The sequence below is a fragment of the Scleropages formosus genome, chromosome 7 (assembly GCF_900964775.1).
Source record: "Scleropages formosus chromosome 7, fSclFor1.1, whole genome shotgun sequence".
In the NCBI taxonomy this organism is placed as follows: domain Eukaryota; kingdom Metazoa; phylum Chordata; class Actinopteri; order Osteoglossiformes; family Osteoglossidae; genus Scleropages; species Scleropages formosus.
Genome location: NC_041812.1, coordinates 5,840,706 through 5,864,764, shown reverse-complemented (window position 1 = coordinate 5,864,764; position 24,059 = coordinate 5,840,706). Strand labels below are relative to the sequence as shown.

General features: G+C 42.7%; 1 protein-coding gene across 4 annotated transcripts in view; it reads left to right on the top strand.

Annotated features, from left to right (window-relative positions):
- Positions 1–24,059, top strand: part of slc4a2a (solute carrier family 4 member 2a) — a 64,029-nt gene that overhangs the window by 35,486 nt on the left and 4,484 nt on the right. For 3 of the 4 annotated variants that reach the window (XM_029253829.1, XM_018757750.2, XM_029253830.1), the window contains 21 exons: positions 869–1,035; positions 9,659–9,821; positions 10,064–10,317; positions 11,357–11,496; positions 11,655–11,896; positions 14,402–14,538; positions 16,563–16,743; positions 17,167–17,302; positions 17,564–17,753; positions 18,522–18,627; positions 18,849–19,033; positions 19,191–19,407; positions 19,501–19,707; positions 20,262–20,410; positions 21,185–21,379; positions 21,498–21,707; positions 21,821–21,910; positions 22,202–22,368; positions 22,781–23,034; positions 23,604–23,773; positions 23,882–24,055. In XM_029253829.1, the coding sequence (XP_029109662.1) occupies positions 976–1,035; positions 9,659–9,821; positions 10,064–10,317; positions 11,357–11,496; positions 11,655–11,896; positions 14,402–14,538; positions 16,563–16,743; positions 17,167–17,302; positions 17,564–17,753; positions 18,522–18,627; positions 18,849–19,033; positions 19,191–19,407; positions 19,501–19,707; positions 20,262–20,410; positions 21,185–21,379; positions 21,498–21,707; positions 21,821–21,910; positions 22,202–22,368; positions 22,781–23,034; positions 23,604–23,773; positions 23,882–24,055 (3,627 nt within the window). In that variant the 5' untranslated portion in view covers positions 869–975. The remainder of the gene's footprint in view (positions 1–868; positions 1,036–9,658; positions 9,822–10,063; positions 10,318–11,356; positions 11,497–11,654; positions 11,897–14,401; positions 14,539–16,562; positions 16,744–17,166; positions 17,303–17,563; positions 17,754–18,521; positions 18,628–18,848; positions 19,034–19,190; positions 19,408–19,500; positions 19,708–20,261; positions 20,411–21,184; positions 21,380–21,497; positions 21,708–21,820; positions 21,911–22,201; positions 22,369–22,780; positions 23,035–23,603; positions 23,774–23,881; positions 24,056–24,059) is intronic. The other variant, XM_018757752.2, reaches the window with a different exon arrangement.

Genomic DNA, 24,059 nt, shown 5'->3' with positions numbered 1-24,059 from the left:
ACAACTGAAAAGCAAGCCTAATCTGTTACTGATGATGTTTTGGTACATGGTAGCCTCAGATTTCGATATTAGCATGGCCTTTGATATGATTAAGCCCTGGCATTCAACAAAGAATGTGCTGCCTATGGGATAGGTTGGCTTGCAGGAGACGACATTTCTCACAAAGTGGTGGTTGGCAGAGGAATTAAACCCTTTAAACCTTGCAGGAAACATCTGGTTGTAATCCTTTACCGCGTGGTCTGGGGCAAGTCACCTGTGTTCACCTGGAAAGGGGCTTTTCCCCTCTTAGCCCCAGAGCTTTCACTAATCGCATTTCCATTGCTTATAATCATGTGTTTCTTTGTCCACTATTTGTTTGAGTGGGTGGGTATGTTTTGTATACCACTCATTTAGTGATTTTTTTTTTTTTTTTTTTTTTTTTAAAAATTGCATGAAAAATATTGTGTAATTTGTTCTATGGTTTTCAAAAATTGCCTTTGTCTGATCACAGAAAAGATGACTGGTGAAGAACTTCTGTCTTCTTGGTGGGTTGGCAGTCGTGGCATACCTCTGAGCCTTCAGAAACAGCAGCTTTCCTGCAGCTGTAAATATGACCAGGCCCTGCTGTGCAGACATGCTAGTTGTGTAGTATGGAAATGGCCTGTTGCTAGGGGTAGGGTCCTCCTTTAAAGGTGAATGATATAGGGTGCTTGCTATACTTCAGGCTAATACACACTTGAAGTCATTTGACCCTGGCTTTCCGTGAAACTCAGAGCTATTTCAGAAGTACCAGAAAATAATATTGTTTTCCAAATACACCTCCATACAAGGAACAACACAGTTTTGTCCCTTGGTGTGTTCTTAAAAGCCTGTCTTATCCTGTTCTCAGGTTATGCTGCCCAAAAGCACCCCGCTGAGTCTGAGTGAGAAAGAAAAGGGCTAACCTCTCCATCCATCCAGTGCACTGTGTTGATCTGCAGAGACCCCCTGGGAGCCATGAGTGACAGCCAGCGATCCAGTGATGTCAGCCCAACTGTGGCCTCCGTCATCCACATTGTGAGTGTATATTACAACTCAAAACCAAATTTGATCCAAAACACACTCAAATATTATTTATAGGCACTAACTAGTCTTGACATATCTGTATATTTACATCAGATTTGTTCTTCATTGTGTGCTTACCTGTATTTATTTTGTATGTAGGGAATCCACTTAGTAACCTTATGATTTAATGGATTTATAACACAGTACTTTTTACTTAAGAAATTCAGACTGGATTCCTTGCTGAAGAATAACAGCAAGACTCTGGTTACAGCTTTCTCCAAAGAAAAAAAAAAAAAAAAAAAAAAAAACTACCTTAACTGCAGTTTTTTTCCACCACAATAACTTTTCAGTTGATTTTAATTATTTCTGACCATTTGTTTGACTTGCTGTTTCACCTTTGGACACACACTGAGTGCCACTGCTCATCCTGATAGACCAACAAATAAACTAAGTAAACAGTGCCCTTTTTTAAACATTGTAGGCATTGGAAACAACCTATTTAAAAAAAAAAAAATAGATAATTGTTTCTTCTGCATTACTTTTCAGTTCTAACAAAGGACAGTGGTTAATGATATATATATTTAAAGGTATCACCATTGTACACTAAGGAGGATCTTTCCCAGAGTTGTTTACATGCGATAATTCGTTACATGTAATACAGGTCAGGTGCAGAATGACAATCGCCTTCAAAGACCAATGTGTCTGTTGTAATTGAAAGTGTATTGTGCAGTTTGACTTATTGATACAGTAAGTGCCTGTTTCGCTGCTGGTAGCAAAGAAGAAGATGTGGTTTTGAAATATACTTTTTGAGATAGGGCTGTTTGACAGTGAGGTTAGTGTAGTGGTTATGGAATAGCCTTGTAACTTGAAGAATGCTGCTTTAACTCTCTCTGGCATAATTGAGCAGGGTACTTAATGTAAATAGCTTCTGTGAAACATCAGTGACGGAGGAAATTATGACACCAACTTCTCAATAGTTATATGCTAGTAACAGACTGAAAAGGTTAGCTATTTTACATGACAGTTTTAGTGGTGTTTGGAGTTGGTTTAACTAGCTAGAAAAAACATCTGTACTCTCTGCCATCCTGGAATGTTACTTGATTGGTGTAGAATCCTTGAAATGGATTTTATGCAAAAACACACCTTCAGTGTTGTGCTAACTGCAGGAATGTGGCTCTTTACAACATTCAGCAGAAAATTTGTGACACCAGTATGGGCTGTACTGACCTTTTGCTTCATTTGATTGCTGTTCAGCTCTTAGACTTTATGTATAAAGATGTTGGTGGTCCTCAGTAAAACATTCGTGGTAAAGTTCTTGCTTTTAGGCCACACTGACGAGACTGGTCTCAATAATGCATGCGCAGGCTTGGCCTTGTAGTTTAGAACCTTAACTGAGTTATTGAGTCTTCCCAGGCTTTGGTATGTGAAATGTATGCAGAGGTCTTTGGAAACCTGAGCCCCTTGAGGATCTGGGCAGGACTCTTATGACTGCCAATGCCAGGGCATGCTCTCCCTCTATCCTGCTTACTCACTTGTGTGTGCACGTTTGCATATTCCTCTGCAACAGTGGTGCTGGCCAGCAGTCTGCCAAGATGTGCTTCTGCAATCTCTGCAGTGACAACTAGTCAGATGATGTCACTGTCCTGTTAGCCAGGGAAGTGTCTGATCTGATTGTAGTTTTGGAAAACCACCTGGGTTTTGCCTCTTCCATGTTTTCTGATTAAGTAAATTCTTTACTGAAGTACTTTCTGGTAGCCAGTGAGATTCAAGCCAGTAAGGTATACAGTTTTCTGGGGCACTCTACTCATCACATGGAGGTTCTTGCATTCCATTATCAGCATTCTTTATTTTGCCCATTAGTTGTGCACTTGTGGTAAAACAGTCCTGTGAGTGGTATGCTGTTCTTTTTCCAGTCTATTCTACTGAAATTCAGAGTGGTGTTAGCATGGTTTCATAAGCATTGATAACCCCTGCTCTTGCTGTGGTTTGCCCCCTCAGTCCTGCACTGCTGATCATAAGAAAAATAGATGAATTCACTGACCTCATGATGAACTGACCCCTAACCTAGTGGACAAATGGGCTTCAGCTCAATTGTGGAAATGAATTCTAATGGATTTTAGGAAAATTAATGCAGTCATAGTGCATACCACAATATTGAAGTGTTAATCTGTGTCCTCTTTGTTTGATTAAAAAAAAAAAAGTATAATATTCTAAGTTCTAAAATACAAGTTTCCCAGGTACTGATCCCTCTTTAAAAGCCTGCATGGAAATCCTATAGGAAAGCAGAATGTCAGTGTTTGTGGTAGATTTGTCAGCAGAAGTGTAGTACAGTGTAGCATGGAAAAAGTTTGATTGTAGAAGTTAATTGATACCCATTAAATTCCATTAACTGCCAGTGTTTTCATCTGCAGGTATCTTACTGTAGATTACTGTCATCTTTGCACCATTTCCAGGTTGTTCTTTTTAATGGATTTATTTTTTGGAATTCATTCTTTTTCTTACTGCTGAGGACTTAAATATGAAAGTTTTGTTTAGATTTAAATAAAGAAATATGGCATAAATATGGTCCATTGACTTTCCTTTTACAGTTTATTGGTTACCCCTTTAGGGTCAAGCAAGCCTAATGGCACAGATGTGTATTGTAAACCATTGGTTGCAGTTTGCTTCTGATCTGGTTATGTCAGTTGTAGCTGGTTCCCCCTGGTAGATGGCAAAGGGGCAGTTAATGATTAGCCCCGTGAGCAGGTAGGAGCGTGAGGAGTGGCCTACGATGTTCATCCCAGGGCACGTGCCACTTTCAGCACTTTGGCTTTTCATGAAAAACATTTACAAGCTTGCTTAGCGTTGTTGCAAACCTGGATAGTAACTACTTCCTGTCTCCTTGGAAAATGTAAGAAAGGACGACAAAGTTTATGAGGGGACATGTATTGAGTTTTTGAAAGGCGGAAGAAGAAAGACGTTTGTTCTGCATGTGCCATCTTTTTTACTCTATATCAGAGGATTATCTGGGCTTTATTACTTTCTGAATCGAACTGTAGCTGTCTTGATGGACTTCTTGTACAGAATAAAGGTGAGTTTTTGTAAAATTTGCTACAGAAGCAAAGCAGCTCAACTGTAAAGGAAGGATTTACAGTGGGCTGTCTACAGGAAGTCTAGTAATTCCTCACTTTTTGCTTGTGGAACGTGTACAAGTACTTAAATAGAATGGAAGTAAAAGGTGTAGAAAGTACCAACATCCGTGTTCGTTTATTTCTGTCACGTGAAACCAGCCGAGTGGCTGTGATATCTAACAATTTCAACACCTAAATTTGTAAATTTAGCAAGGTCTTATGTAAAACACCTAACAGCTTTTACATTTATTCATTTAGCAGACACTTCTCCAAATTGATGTACATCTCACTTGTTAGAAATGCCTACTAACCAGCAAAGGTCCGGTCATTGCCTTGGCACAGCAGAACTTTCTTTACAATTCTGTTGACTGTGCTGGTCACTCTTCTGGTCACCAGACTAAAATATTTTAAATTCCTTTTTTGTCAAGAGAAATATGCATTGTCGGTTCATCTCACAGTGCACATAACTGGCATGGAATAGCACTTCAGATTATTCAACTCTTGGTTTTGTCAGGGTAAGGATGTCTCTATGGTTTGGCCCACATGAGCAGCTGAGCGATTTCCTTCCTGTGGTCGTGCCCCTGCAACATGATGCTTGTCTCCAGAATGATTAGCCACAGGCCAGAGAGCATCTGTTTGTTTATAGTGAGGGCTGAATGGAGACTTGGCATTAAGCCCCTTCAGTCCTAAGTTCCCCATTTTGTGACAGTGTTTTATTTCTCCTACTTACCTCACATTGTGGTTTGTAATGTGGCCTGTTTGCAGGGTCTAGAAAGAAGAGGAAGAAGCCTCTTCAGGTGCTTCCTTCAGACTAAATAAATTTAATTGACTGCTGCAGAAAAAAAACAAAAGTGTGGTAACGTCTACATTATTTTCTTTTATTTTGACTGAAGATTAAATGATTTCATTGCTTAGAGAGTAAGATTGAGACATGTTATGTTTTGCTTTCTCTATATGCAAATCTCCTTAGACCCAGCATTTTCTTCTGTCCATGTAAGGCCACTTCAGAGTTGATTTCTTGGGCTTATTACAAAGCTATACATTAATGAAAGTGCCATACAATTACTGTAGTACTGCAGATGAGAACAGGCCTTTTTGTCTTCCAGGCAATCTAAGCAGTTGTAGTTTGTAGCCCTCTTGAATCATACCAAATTATGGCAGAGGTCTATGGTTCACCATAGTAAAATGTATAGGCTTCTGGAAATAAAATTACTTGTAAAATCAGCTGAAACCAGTTATCAGATGGCAAAATGTGCAGATAACCAAAGTCTGGAGGAAACATCATCACAGTGATTTCATAGGGGTAATACAGTAATTAACCAATTGTTGTGATGCAGAATCCATAATACATCACCTATCTCTCTTGCTCATCTTTTGCATTGAGTGCATTGATGTTTTGGGACATTTTGTGCTTCTTTGAATTTTGCAAACTGAATCATCCAATGTAATGTACAGATCATGAAATCACCTCAGGTCAAACTGTCAGTGGAGTACTGTCTGACAGTTTTGTTACTTGCTTCTGTCATAGGGTTTAATAAACCATCGTCCTGTGTGAAAGGTCTTCCCCCATGTAATGTATTGTTACCCAGTGAAGTGGCAGCAGAGTTACCGGAGGAGTTATTTTTGTAAAGATAAGATGCCATGATTTGTGTGCATTGAATTTGGTGCTTGGTTTGCACAGTGCCAAGGCAGCATTTTTTAATAGTCTCCTTTTGCGGTGCCTTATGATCAAGCATTTGGCCACAGCTCATCCTTGTAAAATTTTTTAGTGTAGGTGTTTTGAATGTTTACTATTCTTATTTTAAAACCAAACCACACAACAACCTACATACTGCCTGCATCCATTAATTTGTGCATGACTGTACCTTATCTGGACTCATGCATTTTCCTGTACACACAGAAAAAAAATCTGATATCGCAAGTGTTTCCCCCCGAGGACACAAGTCAGCAAAGCTCTGGGCTGCTGTAAGGGGATATAAAAAACCTCCTCTGACTGGCTGCCGCACCCGTCATAATGATGCCGTATGTGGCTGCTGAGTCGTATCCCAACACGCAGGTCTGTGCAACCAGTGTGTGCATGCTTCCTTACAGAGGGGCCTCCAGGATTGGTGCCAGGAGTGTGCTGATGATGTGGAACGTTGGAGGAAGACAAGGTGGGGGAGGGATAGCACCAGTGGTGTAAGGCGCAGGGGTTTAACTGAGGGGCAGTATAACAGGTGTGTCTCTATATGTGCTGGGAAACTATTAAAGGTAGGACAAGAGCAGAAAGTTAAGTAAATGGAGGGTGTAAATAAATGGCAGCAAATATCTTTTGTCTTGGTTTGCTGTGCCTTTGTGTCAGTGTTCACTTGGCAGCTCTCGTTCATCGTGTTCCTGCAGAGGTGCAGATGGTGGCATTTATCCTGCTCCAATGCAAACGACTCACGAACAGCGAAACCTGACCTCTTTGTTCTTTTGGGTGAACAAGGGGAAGGGCAAAGGGGTGGGGAAGTATTCCATTTCATCATTCATAAAGGAACATGGGAGGGCAGGTAACAAGAGCTCAGCAGAGAGGAATTTATGGGGAAAAAAACTGGACATTTTGAAACTAAATCACCAGTTCATAGTTATTGTTTTACTTTTTTGTTATTTTACATGTTTAAAGTCTGAGTTGAAATAGTGGTGATAAACGATTTATGTTTCAAAATCAGGTCTTTTTACCTTGGCAGAGGTCAAGGAGGAGTACTGGTCACGAAATTCCTGAACTTCAGCAGTGTTGAAGCAGGTTGTTATCCTTGTGTCCGTGAGACTCCGTATTGAAATATCACTGCCTTTGGGAAAGGCTATTTGAGGACATACTGATACCTCAGCCTTTCAGGGCATGGTGTCCTCTAGAAAATAGATACCTTTGTTTTTATGTGCCTGTGGACGGCATGGTGGCACAGCGAGTAGCTGTGGTGTAAGAGGACATGGGTTTGATCCCTGCTTAGTCTGCGTGGAGTTTGCATGTTCTCCTCATGTCTGCGTGGGTTTTCTCCGGATGCTTCGGTTTCCTCCCACAGTCAAAAGACATGCTGTTCAGGTTCCCTCTTAGTGTGTGAGTGACAGAGAGTGTGTGTTCTACTGATGTATGGATGAGTGACCCAGTGTAACTAGTGTATCTAGCAGTGTAAGTCACCTTGGTGAATAAGGTGTGGGCTTATAACACTGCATAGAGTTCACTGGAAGTCGCTTCGGAGACAAGTGTCCGCTAAGTAAATCAGTATAAATGTAAAATTTATTCGGAGCCCTTAATATAATTCTAAAAACTATGCAAAGAAAAGGAAAGGAGAAACACACAGTCTGAAACCTGCTTGTCCAATGCAGGGTTGCAGCAAACCAGAGCCTAACCCAGCAACATAGGGCGCAAGGCTGGAGGGGGAGGGGACACACCCCGGATGGGACGCCAGTCCGTCACAAGACACCCCAAACAGGACTCGAACCCCAGACCCACCAGAGAGTGGGACCCAGCCAAGCTCTCTGCTCCACTGCTCCCCTGGAAGGGAAACAAATAGCTAAAAATGTCTTCTGTAATATAGGACAAATTGTTCTACATACACATTACAAAAGACATTGTAAGTGTCCATTCATTTATATGTATTATCCTGCTATGCTAACACTGGATAACGTTAATTTTAAAAACGGTGCTCTCCTGATGTTCTGTTGTGCTAGTATTTTAGCGTTTGACCTTCATGGAGACTAGGGGGAGAGCAAGAGGTAATACCAGCTGCCACCTTTGCATTAGGGGAAATAGAAATTCCTTGAAGCTTGACTTCAAATTGGATACCTCTCTGTTTTCAGTCTGAGGACCCTATGCCCTTGTGTGCTGGTTTGTCCTTCATGCAGACATACAGAAAATAGAAATAACTGGTGCACAAATTGGTTGGTTGGTAGGGTGTCCACTAGATGTCACCAGATAGTGTAGGGAAAGGCTTTTAAGGTTATGAAAGTGAAGGTTATGGGTTCAATACCCACCCAGTATGCAGTACTTTTGAACAATGTATTTACCATAAAATTGGTCTCATAATAATACCCTCTTCTAAGATTGCTTAGTTAATTTCCAGTTGTTACTAAACAAATAAGACCAAAGACAGTGAAGCTTCTGCAGATGTACAAATGGTTCTTATATAGCTTTCACCATTTTGCATGATTCTGTGCATTTCACACAGCTTTGTGTTCTACATGTGTACCGTGATCATGTTTTAGAGGTCTTTGGGAGTATCCAGAATTTCTCAAAGTACCTAAGGTGCTTTAAGACTTTTCGGTAATAGCTTTTCAAGAACTTTTGTCAAACTGGAAAGTTTGTCTGAAAGTGACTTTGTATATCCCTCCTCATGAATTTTGTGCAAACAAACTGACCAGCTCCAAGAAGTAGCCCAGTAAGCTTTGGACTAATCAACATGTTCGAGCCAGTCCATTGCAGGTACTCAAGTCAATTGTGGATACTTGTACAGTGTCCTTGAGGCCATTGTTCCTCAACCTTAATTCCAAGAATAAAGGCACCTTTAAGCTCTTGAGGGTTTATCAGACTCATCTAGCTATTTAGGTGAGATCAGAGTTCAGGGCTCCAAGGAGTGGCCTTCAGATATCCTATACATGAAACTGTCGTCATGTCACTGCTTGACGAATTCATCCCATGATTAGCAGCTGTGGCATTTTATCCGTTTATGATCTCTCACTCTGAGATATTAAAACCCATGAATAACATTCATGACTGCATCAATTTGTGTGTTTACAGTGGCTCAGCTTTGAAGTTTGAACACACAGTAGGACCTCAAGGAGCCACAGACTCCTCTTTACTACTGGGCTAATGATAATATTTGTGGCAGGGCCATCTTTTCCATATGGCCATCTATGCCTTTGTCAGGAGATTCTACTCCACCTAGCTGACCTCTGTGGGGAAACTAGCCAGGATTATTCACGATGCCGCAGGGTGTTTGATTATAAACACTGTTGATATTGCCCTTTTAAAGGCATGTTTACAATGAATATGTAGTAGGTATCATTGTAGTGGTAATTTCAGCAGCTGTCTGCTCAATGTATCTTCTCATTTGGGTTTCATTGACTCAGTTTTCCCCTAGTGGAAAGTTTGGGTGACACATACAAAAAATGTATATGACTTTAAAGCTGAGGTTTTTACTTTTGCATGAAAACTACACACACCTCAACAGTAGTTTGACTTGCATACCTGTACATTCACTTCCAAGTGTGCATTGTTTAACTTGATTCTCAGATGCCTTAATTAGGATTTGGCAGTAGGCTTTGTTTCCATGACAACAGTTTGGAACCCTCTGTCCGGTATTTGATTTGAAATGCTTTCGTCTGCAATCTTAAACCTGAGTGTGTGATGATTATGGTCATTTTCAAAGAGCAACTCTATAATTTTCACTTGCTGTCTTGTATTTAAATGCTATCAAGGCTCGCCTCTTATATGTCAGCGGCTGTGACCTTCCACATGAAGTTACTGTAACCCTCACCTTCCCATTCTCTCACCTTTTCACATACAGCCAGAGTCATCAACTTCACCCCCTCGCAACACACTACAAGCAGTTGATGAAGAGGGGGACCTGAACAAGGCCCTTGGGGTAGAGCGCTTTGAGCAGATCCTGCACCCTGCTCCAAGGGTCCGAGATGAGCAGCACCGCACCTACAATGAAGAGGATTTTGAGTGTGAGTTTATATGTGGAGAGAGATAGAGTAGTTTACATTCTCATCTGTGCATTGCATACTGCGTTGAACTTTGGCAACTGTAGACTGCACTTGTTTATATTTATTCTTTTTCAACTTGATTTCAGTACTTGTTGTGGATGAGAATTTATGTATAAGACACCAAACACTCAGATATTTTTGGGACGCTGTCATTACTGATGTTGGCCTGGATGAAACATTCTCACCCTGACCCTCTCCTGCAGACCACCGCCATTCCTCCCATCATATCCACCAGCCCCTGTCTAAACACCTGCCTACTGAGAGCCGCAAAAAGAAGGGAAGCAAAAAGAAGAGGGGTGGGTCTCGGAGGAGGGGCTCAGGGACTAGCAGTGCTCCCACCATTGAGGAGGATGAGGAAGATGAAGAGGTAGAGGAGGAGTCCTGCAGCCAGCATGATGCAGGACTGCCCCTTACTTCACCTGACACAGACACTGATGTGCAGACTCAGGAGGTGCAGGTACTCTCTCCAGCCACTAAGTCACATATTCAATGATGGCATGAAAAATACTTACTGCTGAAACTGAGAGGAACTTCACCGCACTTTGCATGCATTTGTGCTGCCAATGTGGAAACCTCGGAGAACACATGGTAATTGGCACTGACTGCCAGTGGCGCCAGTGCCGAGTGCAACCACACAGTAACCTAATGAGACGTACATGGTTAGCACCTGATCTTCTAGCAGTTTTGGAAGTACAACTAGACTAATCCAACTGCATTAGATAAAAACTGTAAAGTTCTTGAGAGATTTTAGTTCTCAATGTGAAGTCAGATCCCCAACCTAATAATTCAACCCTATATTGGGTTGTTTGATTAACATTATACATGACAACTGGTGGCATTCTTTAAATAAGCAACATATTTCCATTATTAATAAGGATATGAAACCTTAATTCAAGCCCAGTAATGGTTTGCAGTTAGGCTTTATAAAATGAGTAGAAATGTAATTTTATTTTTGTCACTTTGGAGTATATTCAACTGAAACTATCATTTTATTTTTTATTTTTGGACTTTTGTAATGTCATCTTCGATCCCTTTAGATTTATCACTTCTGGAATAACATGTTTTACATTACTGGTTACTAAGGGTAATTGTTATGTACACCATGTAGTATTTTGAATGTACATATGCTTCTCGACTTACGGTGGTTTGACTTATGATTTTTCGACTTTATGATGGTGAGCTGGCAATAGACATTCAGTAGAAACCGCACTTTGAATTTTGAAGTTTTCTTTCCCCAATTGCCCAGCATGAAGCGGCAAGCCTGTAATGGCCATCACACGCATGCTAGGCTATGATGTTCAGTAGGTTAGGTGTATTTAATGCATTTTCAACTTGCGATATTTTCAATTTACAATGGGTTTCGCGGAACGTAACCCCATCGTAAATCAGGGACCACCTGTATAAATATTGGACAGTATGATCCAAAAAAGTGCCAAGTGTTGTCGTCTTTGACCTCTATGAATAAGGATGTCTTATTTCTCCCTCTGCTTCCACAGTTCTTTGTTGAAGATGATGAACCATCACTCGCTGTTGCTAGCAAATCTGACAGCCATGGACCCTCCCGCCAGCTGGAAATTGTTCCTGAGTCTGCCTTTACTAGAGGGTCCTCCCTCTCAGAGGATGCCACACCCACTGAGTAAGTCTCCCATCTTGTTTCACCTTTCCCTTCTGTACTTCCAGAAGGACTGGCTATCCTAAAATTAAGCTGTCTTTGACCCCTGATGACCATGGTGTTTCCTACCATAGCCACTTGTCATATCTCATCATCTGTGTGTATGTGTGTGTTCTTCACAGTAACCTTGTGTCAGCCTGTCCAAAAGGCAGCAATGGGGTACCCAGCTCCACCCCAGCTTCCCCTACCTCACCCACACCCTCCACCTCCTCTAAGCCCAGCCAGGCAGGGCGTAGCTATGACCTGCAGGAACGACGCCGCACGGGCAATATGACAGCTGCTGAGCACACCCGCTTCCAGCGTATCCCCACAGATGAGAGTGAAGCACAGATGCTGGCCACAGTAGACCTAGATGGCATCAAGAGTGAGTGTTGCTGGTCTGTTGCCATGGTTTCTGTGACATTACCCTCAGGGTTACTGTTCTCCAACTAAAACGAATCGCTATTCATGACAGAGGACCTACATCACCAGGGGTATCTACATGTACAGTAAATACACAAATATATGGAGTATTTTGTTGTACTAATATTTTTTCTCCATCTCTGATGTCATGTCATTTACAATACAACTGGTTTTCTTTATTTTGGTAAAATGCTAATTAGCTGCCCTTGTAGAATCACATGACCCCAAATCAAATGCAGTCTTTTATTCTTTTTATCCAAGTTGCTCACTCCATAGGAATGTCAGGCTTTTGCTGGGGGTCAGCTCTGCCCACTGCAATTGTACTTTCCTTTGTGTCCAAGCGTAGTTATATGAGTGCTGGTCATTTAAATCCCCCACAACAAAAGATCAGTAACACAAAAGGAGCAAAGTGTTCTTTGAGGAATACAAAGATGGAGCATTTCAGATTGTCAAGACTTGATTTACTCTTTCAGATAGTCGTGTAACTTAAGTAAGTATTGGCTACTTTTTATTTTGCGAAAATCTTCAGATGAATTAACCCTGGACCAATGTCTTTCTGGGGTTCATTGATAGTTTTGAACTGATAAAATTAGGAAACACTCTGGAACCTGGGGTTACTGTGGACTTGATGGAGTTATCACTTACTCACAGTATTGATCATCCTTAAGATTACATCTTTGGGTGATTCGAGCTCTTCAATTCTGTCAATTCATAAGATTGAATTGACTGTGCAAGAGAAGTAATTATTTTGGTTGGGGTATCGTGTGTTGCCAAAAGCAAGGGACCTTCATGACACACATAGTCCTGTCAGTATGTTTAAGAATCAGCAGACTAGCTCAGAGCTGCTTAATACGACTAAATGTTGGGTTGAGGTGCCTCAGCTCCCAATCAGGTTGTGAAACAGCCAAATGAAGAACACACCAATGACCTGATATGGACTGCTGTAAGTGGAGACCTGTGGAAACTGGCTTCAGATGAAGAGAGAACTAATTGCAATCATGTGTCTTGAATGTTCCCTCACTTGTGTTGCTATTAACGTTTCCAGTGAGGTAGCCTGTTCTAATTATAGTTTAAATATTTTACTTGTGTGCTAAAGTTTGCTTTATGATGTCGTTACATATTAGTTCATTAATATATTACTACCTCTTTTTTCAAAACTAGAAGTTATTCAAAGGACTTTTTACCAACTTATGAACTGTTATAACTGGCTTAGGTGTACTTTATCCGTTCCAAATCGTGCAGTTCAGTCAGGTGTACAAAATATGTAAATCTCAAATGCAGTCAGCAACAAGAATTGGTAAATGGATCTTATTTTGTTTTTCCTGCAGCTATGTATGATTCTTTCTTTAATCAAGTCTTAAGTGGTTTGAGAGATCATTATAAAAGTTTCCCACAGCTTGTAGGTGTATTTTGAGTTACCTGACTAGGGTCCCTTAAGTTACCTAGTCCATCACAACAGCACATCCAGTGTTCAATTTTTGTCATTATCACTGTGAACCTTACATTCAAAATGGTGAACATATCAGAAGGTGTTGTTGTTACTGCTTGTGAAAACTGACATATGTAAAAGGAAATGTGATGAATCTGAGTACAGACCCTTACTTACTCTAAATTGCTCACTTTCCATCAAATGGCTAATTAACTAATACCAAATAGTCACAGAAACAAGTCATGGTCTGTTTCATCTCTAAATTGATGTATCATACACCAGAAGTCAAGTGCTGTTTAAAAAGAGCTGTGTTGCCTCTTGAGATGGTGCCTTCACTGTTTGTAGGATTTGAAGGTAGTTAATTGTTGAAAATTGATTTTAAATTTGATCAAATATAAACTGCAGGAATCGTAAATTGATTCAGGTTCAGTGGTTTTTGATGCAACCTGACCGCACTTAGTAAAATCTCAAGAGCCTGGGCCATGCCCAGTAGTGTCCAATTTAAAAAAAAAAAAAAAAGTAATTGCCCATAGCTTATTTCCCTAAAAGTGCCCAAATTAGGAGGGGTGGAGATAGGCTTCACACAGAACTTCATTTGTTCTCCAAGTGGTGCCTTTATCGCTTCCTGATCTTCCGCCGCCCTCGAGTGTTCATGGTGCTCAGCCAACCTTGTAATGCAATTCTCCTCTCTGTTCACAGGAGGACAAAGGCAGGATGCTTTCAGCTCTTGCTGGATAGGCTGAGATTTGGTTGTTGGATAAAGTAATTTGTATGGTAGTGGTGGGTGGGAAGTGGGCTAGTAAGAAGGGGAAAATCTGTCCCCTAGAAGTTGTATGTGTGTCCCTAAGTACCCGTCAACACCAGTAGCCACACCATTGAGCTTCCTGTATTTGACACGTGATTTTTCTTTTTTCTGTATTGTTTGTCAGGACTTTTGATTTCCTTGTTGTATGTGTTTATCCAGTTTGAAAGAAATACAGTTCCTGTCTGTGCGCTGTGGTCATTGAGCCCTCTGTTCACTCACCTTGTAACACCAAGGCCACCGGTTCGAAGATGTCCCTGGTGTGCGACGTCACCTGGTCAGGAAGAGCACCAAGGGCCATGTGGTGCACATCAGCAAGGACCACAAGGAGCCCAGCACCCGCAGCCGAAAGCTGGACCGTACACCACATGAGGTGAGGAAGCCCAGAGCTTCAGGGACTGACTTCTGCTGTTCTCATTTACATTGATCCAATTAAGAGGTGCTTGACAAGTGTGCCCTTGAGGTGCAGAAGCTGTGTTGGTAAGTGTTGTGTGAATGTTGGAGCATCGCACAAAGCAAGTTAGTTGACCAGAGGAAAGCTTTGTAAACACTTCACTGATACATACTTTAGGAATGCTATTCCTGTGTGACAAGCTCACTGCGAAACCTCACACAGGAAACAAAGCCAATAATGGACAGTGGAACATGTCTGGGATGCCTCTTATTCCTCTCTCTATTTGCATCTCACACCTGTAACTATTTTTGGTGGGCAGAGAGGAGGGACAGAATACAGTTAAAAATTAATAGAGGGACATCTTTCCTTTCAAACTGTAAAAAGAAAAACATGCAGTGGGACACCATGACACACTGGGGAGTCAGTCGTGAGCCATGTTTTATTAACTTACCCGAGGTCCTGTGACCAGGTATATGGCAGATGTGTATTAGGGCAGTTGTACCCACCCTGTGAGCATTTGTGAGACAGCAGTTGGCATTTGCCTCGCGACTTCTCCCCGTACCTCCTCTTTCTCGCTCCTCCAGCCAGTGGTTGTGTGCTGCCCGTCCTCACGGGCCAGCGGCATGGTCTTGCTGGATTTCACCAGCCGTGTGGCACAGCACCAAAAGGTGAGCTTGTGTGTAGCAGGAAAACACATGGAGCAGCTGCCAGAGTCTGTCTCTCGCTACACCTCCTGGAATGCTGTTTGCAGTGGATTAAGACACGCAAATCAAACACCTGTGTGCTCCTAATATCGTACCACACCTCTATCGCATGGTGTTTTTTTGCAGCTTGGGTACCGACAGGCACGCCAGTGTTAGTGGACGGATGTAGTATGCATGCCCTGCATCTGAACACTAAGGGAACACCTGTAGATTTGTGAGATTTATCATGCTCCAGCTTGTTTGCTAAATAATTCAACATTTGGCAAAGATGCCAAGATATTGTTTGTAATCACCATGTGCTCACTGCTGACTAAGTTGCTGTGCCTGTGGTGCTGACTTTGGAGAGAACTGTAAGCAGTATTCAGCATTTTAGAAGAAGTGCTTGATGGCACAGGTGTTTTTAAATGTGGATTTACTAGTGATAACATGAGCATACAGTATTTGGATCCTTTATGGGCCAAATTTTGCTCAATGTTTGTAGAATCAAAGCTTAAACTTTACATGTGATTTTTCTCTCTTTTTTTGCTGCTTTAAAATTTAAAGTATTATATTGTAGCATTGAATTATTTTGCCTATTTTTACTTGCTTCAAGCTTTTTTTAGCCTTACATTTTTTTTTTAGTTCCTGCTTGCAGGGAAATCCAGGTAGCCAGAATACAGCAGCGGAGCTAGAGCACTAAGAAACAGAAAAGGTGTAAGGGGAATCAGTGATCTGGCACAAATGAAGAAATCCCATTAGTGTCCAGTGTTAGAACTGGGGTGGGTCCAACTGCATTCACACAAAAGACTGTGACTTGTTTGCTTGTTTGGCTGTACCTGAGCAGTGTGGGACCTTGACCACACACATTGCCCAACTATTTTAAATAGCACATTCTCCGTTAGTGTGATCACATAGATTAGGAATAAGGTTCTTGTTATTGGCAAACTCTGAAGCCTCTCTCTCTCTCTCTCTTTGACACACACAAAGTGCCAAATTATGTGCATAGTACCTGCTTGTACCTTCAGGGTTTTTGCTTTTGACTACAATGCTGTGACTTGTAAATTTCCTTGGGTACTTTAGGCATCGATGATAGCCTTGTTGTAGGTGTGCAACAGAGATGAAATTAGGTAAGTGATATCAGGAAATTAGGATGAATGACAGCAAAAATTGCAGGGGGTGTAATTTAGTGTTGGTGAAATGGGCTGAGATGGCATTAGTCTCCAGCGTGTCCCTTAGTGCTGTTTCCTTACCTTGCTCAACACTTACGCGTTTACTTTCAACTAATGCCTTCTCTCTTCTGTGCATGGGTACATTTCCTAGGTGTTTGTGGAGCTGAACGAGCTGATCATGGACAAGAACCAAGAGATGCAGTGGCGGGAAACGGCCCGGTGGATCAAGTTTGAGGAAGATGTAGAGGAAGAGACGGAACGCTGGGGCAAGCCCCATGTTGCCTCCTTGAGCTTTCGCAGCCTGCTGGAGTTACGTAGGACCATCGCTCATGGTGAGGCAAGAAAAAGTTACTAGAGCTTTACTTTCTCTTGTTTCATTGCATTTCTTTTTTGATATTTGGTAGTGGAGTAATATTTGTGACACCAAAGTATAAAGAGGAATGTTTAGCGTATTGTGCGTAGACCTGTTTAAATTTTACTTTGTTGAATATATGGCATGTAAATAGAAACTGAGGTCCAGAAACCCTAGACGAGATGTTTTGCATGGTATGCTAGCTTTCCTTCCAGCTGGACTCATAAGTACTGTGCCTTGAATTTGATTGAATGTGTTACACAGTTAAAATAGTTTAGGTCTCAATACAATGGGCTGATTTTGTGGTGCTGTCCCAGCAAAGCCGACACCATGGTATGGTTGTCTACCATTAGTTTCCTCACCCCTAGTCCACTGTGTGATGGTCAGTGCCCTGCCTTCTCAGGAGCTGTCCTCTTGGACCTGGACCAGAAGACCCTGCCTGGCATTGCCCATCAGGTGGTGGAGCAGATGATAATCTCAGACCAGATCACAGCGGCTGACCGGGCCAACGTACTGAGAGCCCTACTGCTCAAACACAGGTGATGAAACAGGCAAGCTTATGGGCTGTGCATGAGGTTTTGAGCTGAGGATGCAACATGCTTTGGTCCTGTGATCCTTCATTCACCTACAGTTATAGTGATGTCATATGTTGCACCATGTTAACTTGAGGCATCATTAGTGTGCTTTGTAGTACATGATTACATATAATTAGCAATATGGTAATAGAAAGTTTTACTTCATTTCACTGCTGTCAATTTGTCGCCATTTACACCAACACCTTAATCTGTTCCCTCCCTCAGCCATCCAAGCGATGAGAAGGAGCACACGTTCCCCAGGAACATCTCAGCATCCAGTTTGGGCTCCTTAATGGTGCACCATCACAGCAGCAACCACATTGCTCAGCCAGAGCCTTGCGTCACTGAACCACTTATGGGTGGATTGACTGCCAGTTCTGAGAACGATGCTCGTATTGACATAGACAAAAATGAGGTATATTATTGAATGTGCCGAAGTCACACCTGGACTTGGCTTTACACTTCACTAACTTATTTTGTTGTGGACATACAGTACTGTACAAAGTCTTAGGCACTTTCACAAAAATATTTGTTTTAGGCTTATTTAATGCCTTCTGCATTAGTGTCAATAGGGAAGAGCATATTATAGATTTCCAAGCATTTCTTTTGCAAAAAGTTAGTGTTACAGTAAGGGTTTTGTATGTCGTTAAAGAAAGTACACACACACACAGTCTGAGATCGCTTGTCCTGAGCGGGGTCGCAGCAAACCGGAGCCTAACCCAGAAACCCAGGGTGCAAGGCTGGAGGGGGAGGGGGCACACCTGTGACGGGATGCCACTCCATCACAAGGCACCCCAAGCACCCCTGGCCAAGCCCGCCGCGATCCCCATTTGGGACAAGCGGTTGTTGATGATGGATGGTTACTAAGCTTTGTAGGAAGTTTATTAAGAGCATCATTTTTGGAAGCATTTTCACTTTACAGCTTTTTTCCCCAACCAAGTGTCTAAAAATTTTGCACAGTACTGTATAATTCGAGTTATGTAGTTCAATCCAAATAGCAAGGGATGTGAGAGCATGTTGTATTAGTGGTCTGTAACTGATATATCACCATAACTATTACAGTCATACACATATGCTGTCCACATCACTAAGTATTCTCTCTTAATTACTGGTATGGCTTCTGGTGTATTGTGTGCTGGAGTTTATCGGCAACACTTAGTGTTTTTTGGCCAAATATCTGCAGAAGGAAGCAACCCCAGTGTTGGGCATGCACAGGTCAAAGTCAAAGCATGAACTGAAGCTGCTGGAGAAGATCCCTGAGAATGCTGAGGCCACAGTTGTCCTTGTTGGTGAGTGTGTTTCCCAACTGAATCTATGCCTCAGAAGTTCTGAAGAGAAGGAGTAACTGTATTTGCCATTGGGGTGTTTGGGTTATACTGCACATTCCCATTTGCCACCCCATACCAGAGTCCTTGGAATTCCATCTGTGGGGATACCAAGTTCTGCCATGAAACTTACAACAGCCCTTTCATCCTGCATCACGTTTGACAGTGTGGTGTTGTCATTTCAGGTAGCGTAGACTTCCTGGAGCAGCCCACCATGGCATTTGTACGGCTACAGGAAGCCGTGCTGCTTGAGTCGGTCTTGGAGGTGCCAATACCAGTCCGCTTCCTCTTTGTCCTGCTTGGACCTCCCAGCACCAACATGGACTACCATGAGATAGGGCGCTCCATCTCCACACTCATGTCTGACAAGGTGAATCTGTCGTGGTGTACAAGGCACCCCACTCCTGATGATGTGCAGGATGTGGGGATCTGCAAAAATCCATGGTGCTATGGTGCTTTGGCTATATAGATGTGTGCCCTGGATGATGGCATTTTAAAATAAATTTACCACCAATCTTGGCATGTAGCAATTCCACGATGCAGCCTATTTGGCAGACGAACGGCAGGACCTGCTGAATGCCATCAACAGCTTCCTGGACTGCAGCATTGTGTTGCCCCCCTCAGAGGTGGGTGGGGAGGAGTTGCTGCGCTCTGTGGCACGATTCCAGAGGGAGATGCTGCGCAAGAGAGAAGAGCAGGAGATTAAGCTCCTGGCCAAAGAGCCCAAAAGCCCTGAGGAGAAAGGTATGTAGAAATGTCCCACTCCACTGACATTTCACTGCAGTGCCCATCTTACTGTCTCACACTGTGTGTAATAACTACTTCTCCACGACACAGAGGCTCTCCTCACACCCTTCAAGCCCAGCGATGACCCCCTCCAACGGACAGGACGACTCTTTGGTGGCCTCATTAGGGATGCCCGTCGCCGCTATCCAAAGTACGCCAGTGACTTCAAAGATGCCCTAAACGCTCAGTGCATGGCAGCTGTCATCTTCATCTACTTTGCGGCTCTCTCTCCTGCTATCACATTTGGAGGCCTGCTAGGTGAGTGAGTGGGGTTTTAGGAAGACCAAAACATAAGTTTGATAAGGCAATTTAGCAGCACAACTATGATCTATTCCCACAGCCAAAAGCTTCTCAAAAGCACAGGTAGTGTCCTTGTATTTGGTGTACAGTTTCTCTTTTTGGATCTGCTTACAAACAGCAGTAACAAAATGGGTGTTCTATGCATGATTTCCCCCCCCCATTGTGAGACTTGGCACTGTGTTTAGTGTTCTACATAACCTGGCATTTTCTCTACAATATTGCTTTACTTGATAGGGCAATTGGACTGAATGCTGGAGGTTTAATTATTTAACCATATTTGGAATGGAATTTTATTTTTCCTGAAAGTCATTTGGGCTGCCATGGGAGCACTGGGAATAACTGTATGTTTATCAGTGACTGCCAAAAGAAGAAACAAGCACAGAATTGAGATGGACACTTAAACACAGCTGAGGGTTTAACGTGGGCACTATCCCACAATCAGTTTACTTCACCTGCATTGTGTGACTATAGCATGTAGACGGTAAATACATATTCATGGTTTTTTGTCTCAGGGGAGAAGACAGATGGGCTGATTGGTGTGTCAGAGCTGATCATTGCCACAGCAATGCAGGGTATCCTGTTCTGCCTACTGGGTGCGCAGCCCCTTCTCGTGGTGGGCTTCTCGGGGCCCCTGCTGGTATTCGAGGAGGCCTTCTTCTCTGTAAGTCACCCTCTATTGCCTCCCACTGATGTCATAATTATTGGCCAGAAAGGAATCAAATTCTGTGTGAAACGCTTTATTAATATGGTGTGAATGGTTCATCAACTTATGGTTTTTCTCTCGGGCAAGGCAGGTTCCTTGACTCGTGAATCAGATGAATTAAAGTATATTCGGCAGATGAACTGAAGCTGCTTTACATCCATTGTTAGCATTTAAATGGCGTAGGATACTGTTTTATGGTATTAGCACTTATGTAGGTATGGTGGATTATATGTTATAACACTTTAAAAACACTATTTTGGAATATTAAAATGTAATTTCAAGCTTTTTCTCATTTTTATACTTTATCCTGCTGCAAACAAGTTTAAAAAACAAAAGGTTTTTGGATAAATTTATAGAATTTTCAAGGTCTCCATGCCTGACTCTCAAACGTGGTATCAATTAAAAGCATAGAATGTCCTTTGTAAGATGCATTGGGACTGTAGCATGCACAGTTTGGAAGATAGACTTAAGAATGTGTCTTCTATAGTGGACAGAAATGAATGGCTGGGTCTCAGAAGATTATAAACAGAATCTTAGAACATTTGTTCAAAGGTACAACAAGAAATAATTGTAATGTGCTTTTGAAGTCTTCTGACTGAAGTGTATTGTTAAAAATTGGCAAGTGTTACAAAATGCTGAAAATTAAATCAGTAAAAGACACTGGACCAAACTTCAGGGACTAATACCTTGCCAGTTTGACAATGAAAGCTGCCTCTATACCCTCTGTCACAGTTCTGCAAAGCCAACCAGATGGAGTACCTGACCGGACGAGTGTGGATTGGCTTCTGGCTCATTATCATCGTGGTGCTCATGGTGGCTTTTGAAGGCAGCTTCCTGGTCCGCTTTGTCTCCCGCTTCACCCAGGAGATCTTTGCCTTCCTCATATCCCTTATCTTCATCTACGAGACATTTTCCAAGCTGGCCAAGGTGAGGGAAACGTGTGGGGTCTTAGCCGAAAGACTCCAAGTGGGATCAAAAAGTGCCTTGGTGCAGGCTACTTAGAAAGGTAGAGAACCTGAGACAAGTGTCTGTGCCTGGTCCCCAGATCTTCCAGGAACATCCTCTCAGGAGCTGTTCCCCTAACACCACCACATTGATGAACAGGGACAGAGGCAATGGAACAACTGCTGCCACAGCTGTCAGGACCCGGGGTGAGCCAAACACTGCCCTGCTGTCCTTGGTGCTGATGTCAGGGACCTTCTTCATTGCCTTCTATCTGCGCAAGTTCAAGAACAGTGCCTTTTTCCCAGGCAGGGTGAGTCCAAGAGCTTCTTAATAGGCATCGTGAATCTCACTGGATAGGAGCTCCAACCTTCTTTTCCACACTGAATGCTGAACCCCGGCTTTCATCTCTACCCGTGACCTTAGCTTCGCAGGGTGATCGGAGACTTTGGGGTACCCATCGCCATCCTCATCATGGTCCTGGTGGACTACAGCATTGAGGACACCTATACACAGGTGAGACAAGCCACCTGCCCCTTCCTCCTTATAGACATATGGCATGTTGTCCATATGCATTGCTGTGCATTCAATGGCACACAGCTGAGACAAGACTTATTTGCTCTTGATGTTGGTCAGTTGCATTATCGCACACATACGTCGACATCTAAGCATAAACTGTTTGTCTTTTTGCTTCCTCTGAGCTCTTGAGCACAAATTTAAACCATTTAATAAAGCTCTGTAAACCTAGTCAGACTCTACCTCTGTGACTCTGGGCTGCACTGACTGTGCTTTCTGTGTTGGGTACAGAAACTGAGCGTGCCACTTGGTTTCTCTGTGACCAGCCCAGAAAAACGTGGCTGGGTTATCAACCCGCTGGGCTCCGATGGACAGTTCCCTATCTGGATGATGGCAGCCAGCATCCTCCCTGCTGTGCTGGTCTTTATCCTCATCTTCATGGAGACACAGATCACATCGTGAGTCATGCTGCATGTCTTTCTCTCGGTCGTTGCCTATTACCCCACATCTCCATGCCAATCACAAAGACATGACATGTAAAACATGAGTCCCAGGGTATATTACTGAGGCTTAAACGTCAGCCCTCAGTGCTATCTTAAAAAGGATGCCCTGCTGTTGATTCTGCCCACATATGCTTTTTGGCATCCTCGCCCTTTGTCCTATTAGTTTTTTTTTTTTAATATTATGGCAGAATTAATATCTATTTGAAGGATTATATTAACAGGAAATTTCCAGTCCAGATGTAAAAATTTTAACAATTTGCAGAAATGCAAGGGATATACATTGTTTATATTCTTTTTCCCCACTCTTTTTCTCATGCCTGCCCTCTTTGCTCTTTTCTCCCCTCACCAATATGTCCTCTTCCACCAGGCTCATTGTCAGTAAGAAGGAGCGGATGCTTGTGAAGGGCTCTGGCTTCCACCTGGACCTGCTGATCATTGTGGCAATGGGCGGTGTCTCTGCAATCTTTGGCCTGCCATGGCTGGCTGCCGCCACTGTGCGCTCTGTTACCCACGCCAATGCCCTGACAGTCATGAGCAAGGCTGTGGCTCCCGGGGACAAGCCTCGAATCCAGGAGGTCAAGGAGCAGAGAGTGACAGGCCTGCTTGTGGCAGTACTTGTGGGTAGGTCCAGAAGCTATGAGGGGAACGAAGGGCAGCAGAACATTGCAGACATTTTCTTCAGTTCTTCTAAATGCTACGTAGATAGCTGTGATATAAGGACATTCCCTCATAAGCTGTTTGAAGTTTGTATTGTAAGTTTTGATATTTGTAATCAGTATAACCAAATATAGTCATGATCATTCAACTTGTAGGAGCTGTCCATAAAATAACTGCATTGCGAAGTACAGTATACCTACTTTATTTCATCAGCAACAGTTTACATGTGTTCATGATTTTTCACAGCTTTTATTTTACAAGAATTTTATAAATAACAATTGAATAAATCTATATTTTAAATTGCACCAGAAAAGCAGTGTTAGCTACAGTGAAAGCTGTTCTAATGGAATACGAATATTTGCACGAGTGTGCTACACTATGAGTTTATGATTTTCATACAAGTCTACAGCTGTTCTAGTCACCGTGGTAAATTGTAGTGATGGTCTGCCCCTTGCCCTGGCGTCCATTATTTTTGCACACTGGATGCTGTTTGGCTTTGTTACAGCAAAAAAATCCTGTGCTGCTCCCTACAGGCCTCTCCATTGTGATTGGAGAGCTCCTCCGTAAGATTCCCATTGCTGTGCTCTTTGGGATCTTTCTTTATATGGGTGTGATGTCACTCAATGGCATCCAACTCACGGAACGCATGCTGCTGCTGCTCATGCCCCCCAAGTACCACCCTGACCACAGCTATGTGCGCAAGGTCAGTCGGCACAGGGTGTGTGCGGTCCATTGTGTACCGCATGTAATTCTTGCTCTGTGTCTTTCATGCCAGTGACAGTGACTGAGTGTTCAAATCTGCCTCCTGCAGGTGCGCACCTTGCGCATGCACCTCTTCACAGGAATCCAAGTGATTTGCCTAGCAGTCCTGTGGGCAGTAATGTCCACTGTAGCTTCATTGGCCTTTCCTTTCGTCCTCATTCTTACTGTGCCCGTCAAGATGTTCCTCCTTCCCCGGATTTTCACTGCTCGCGAGATGCAATGTGTGA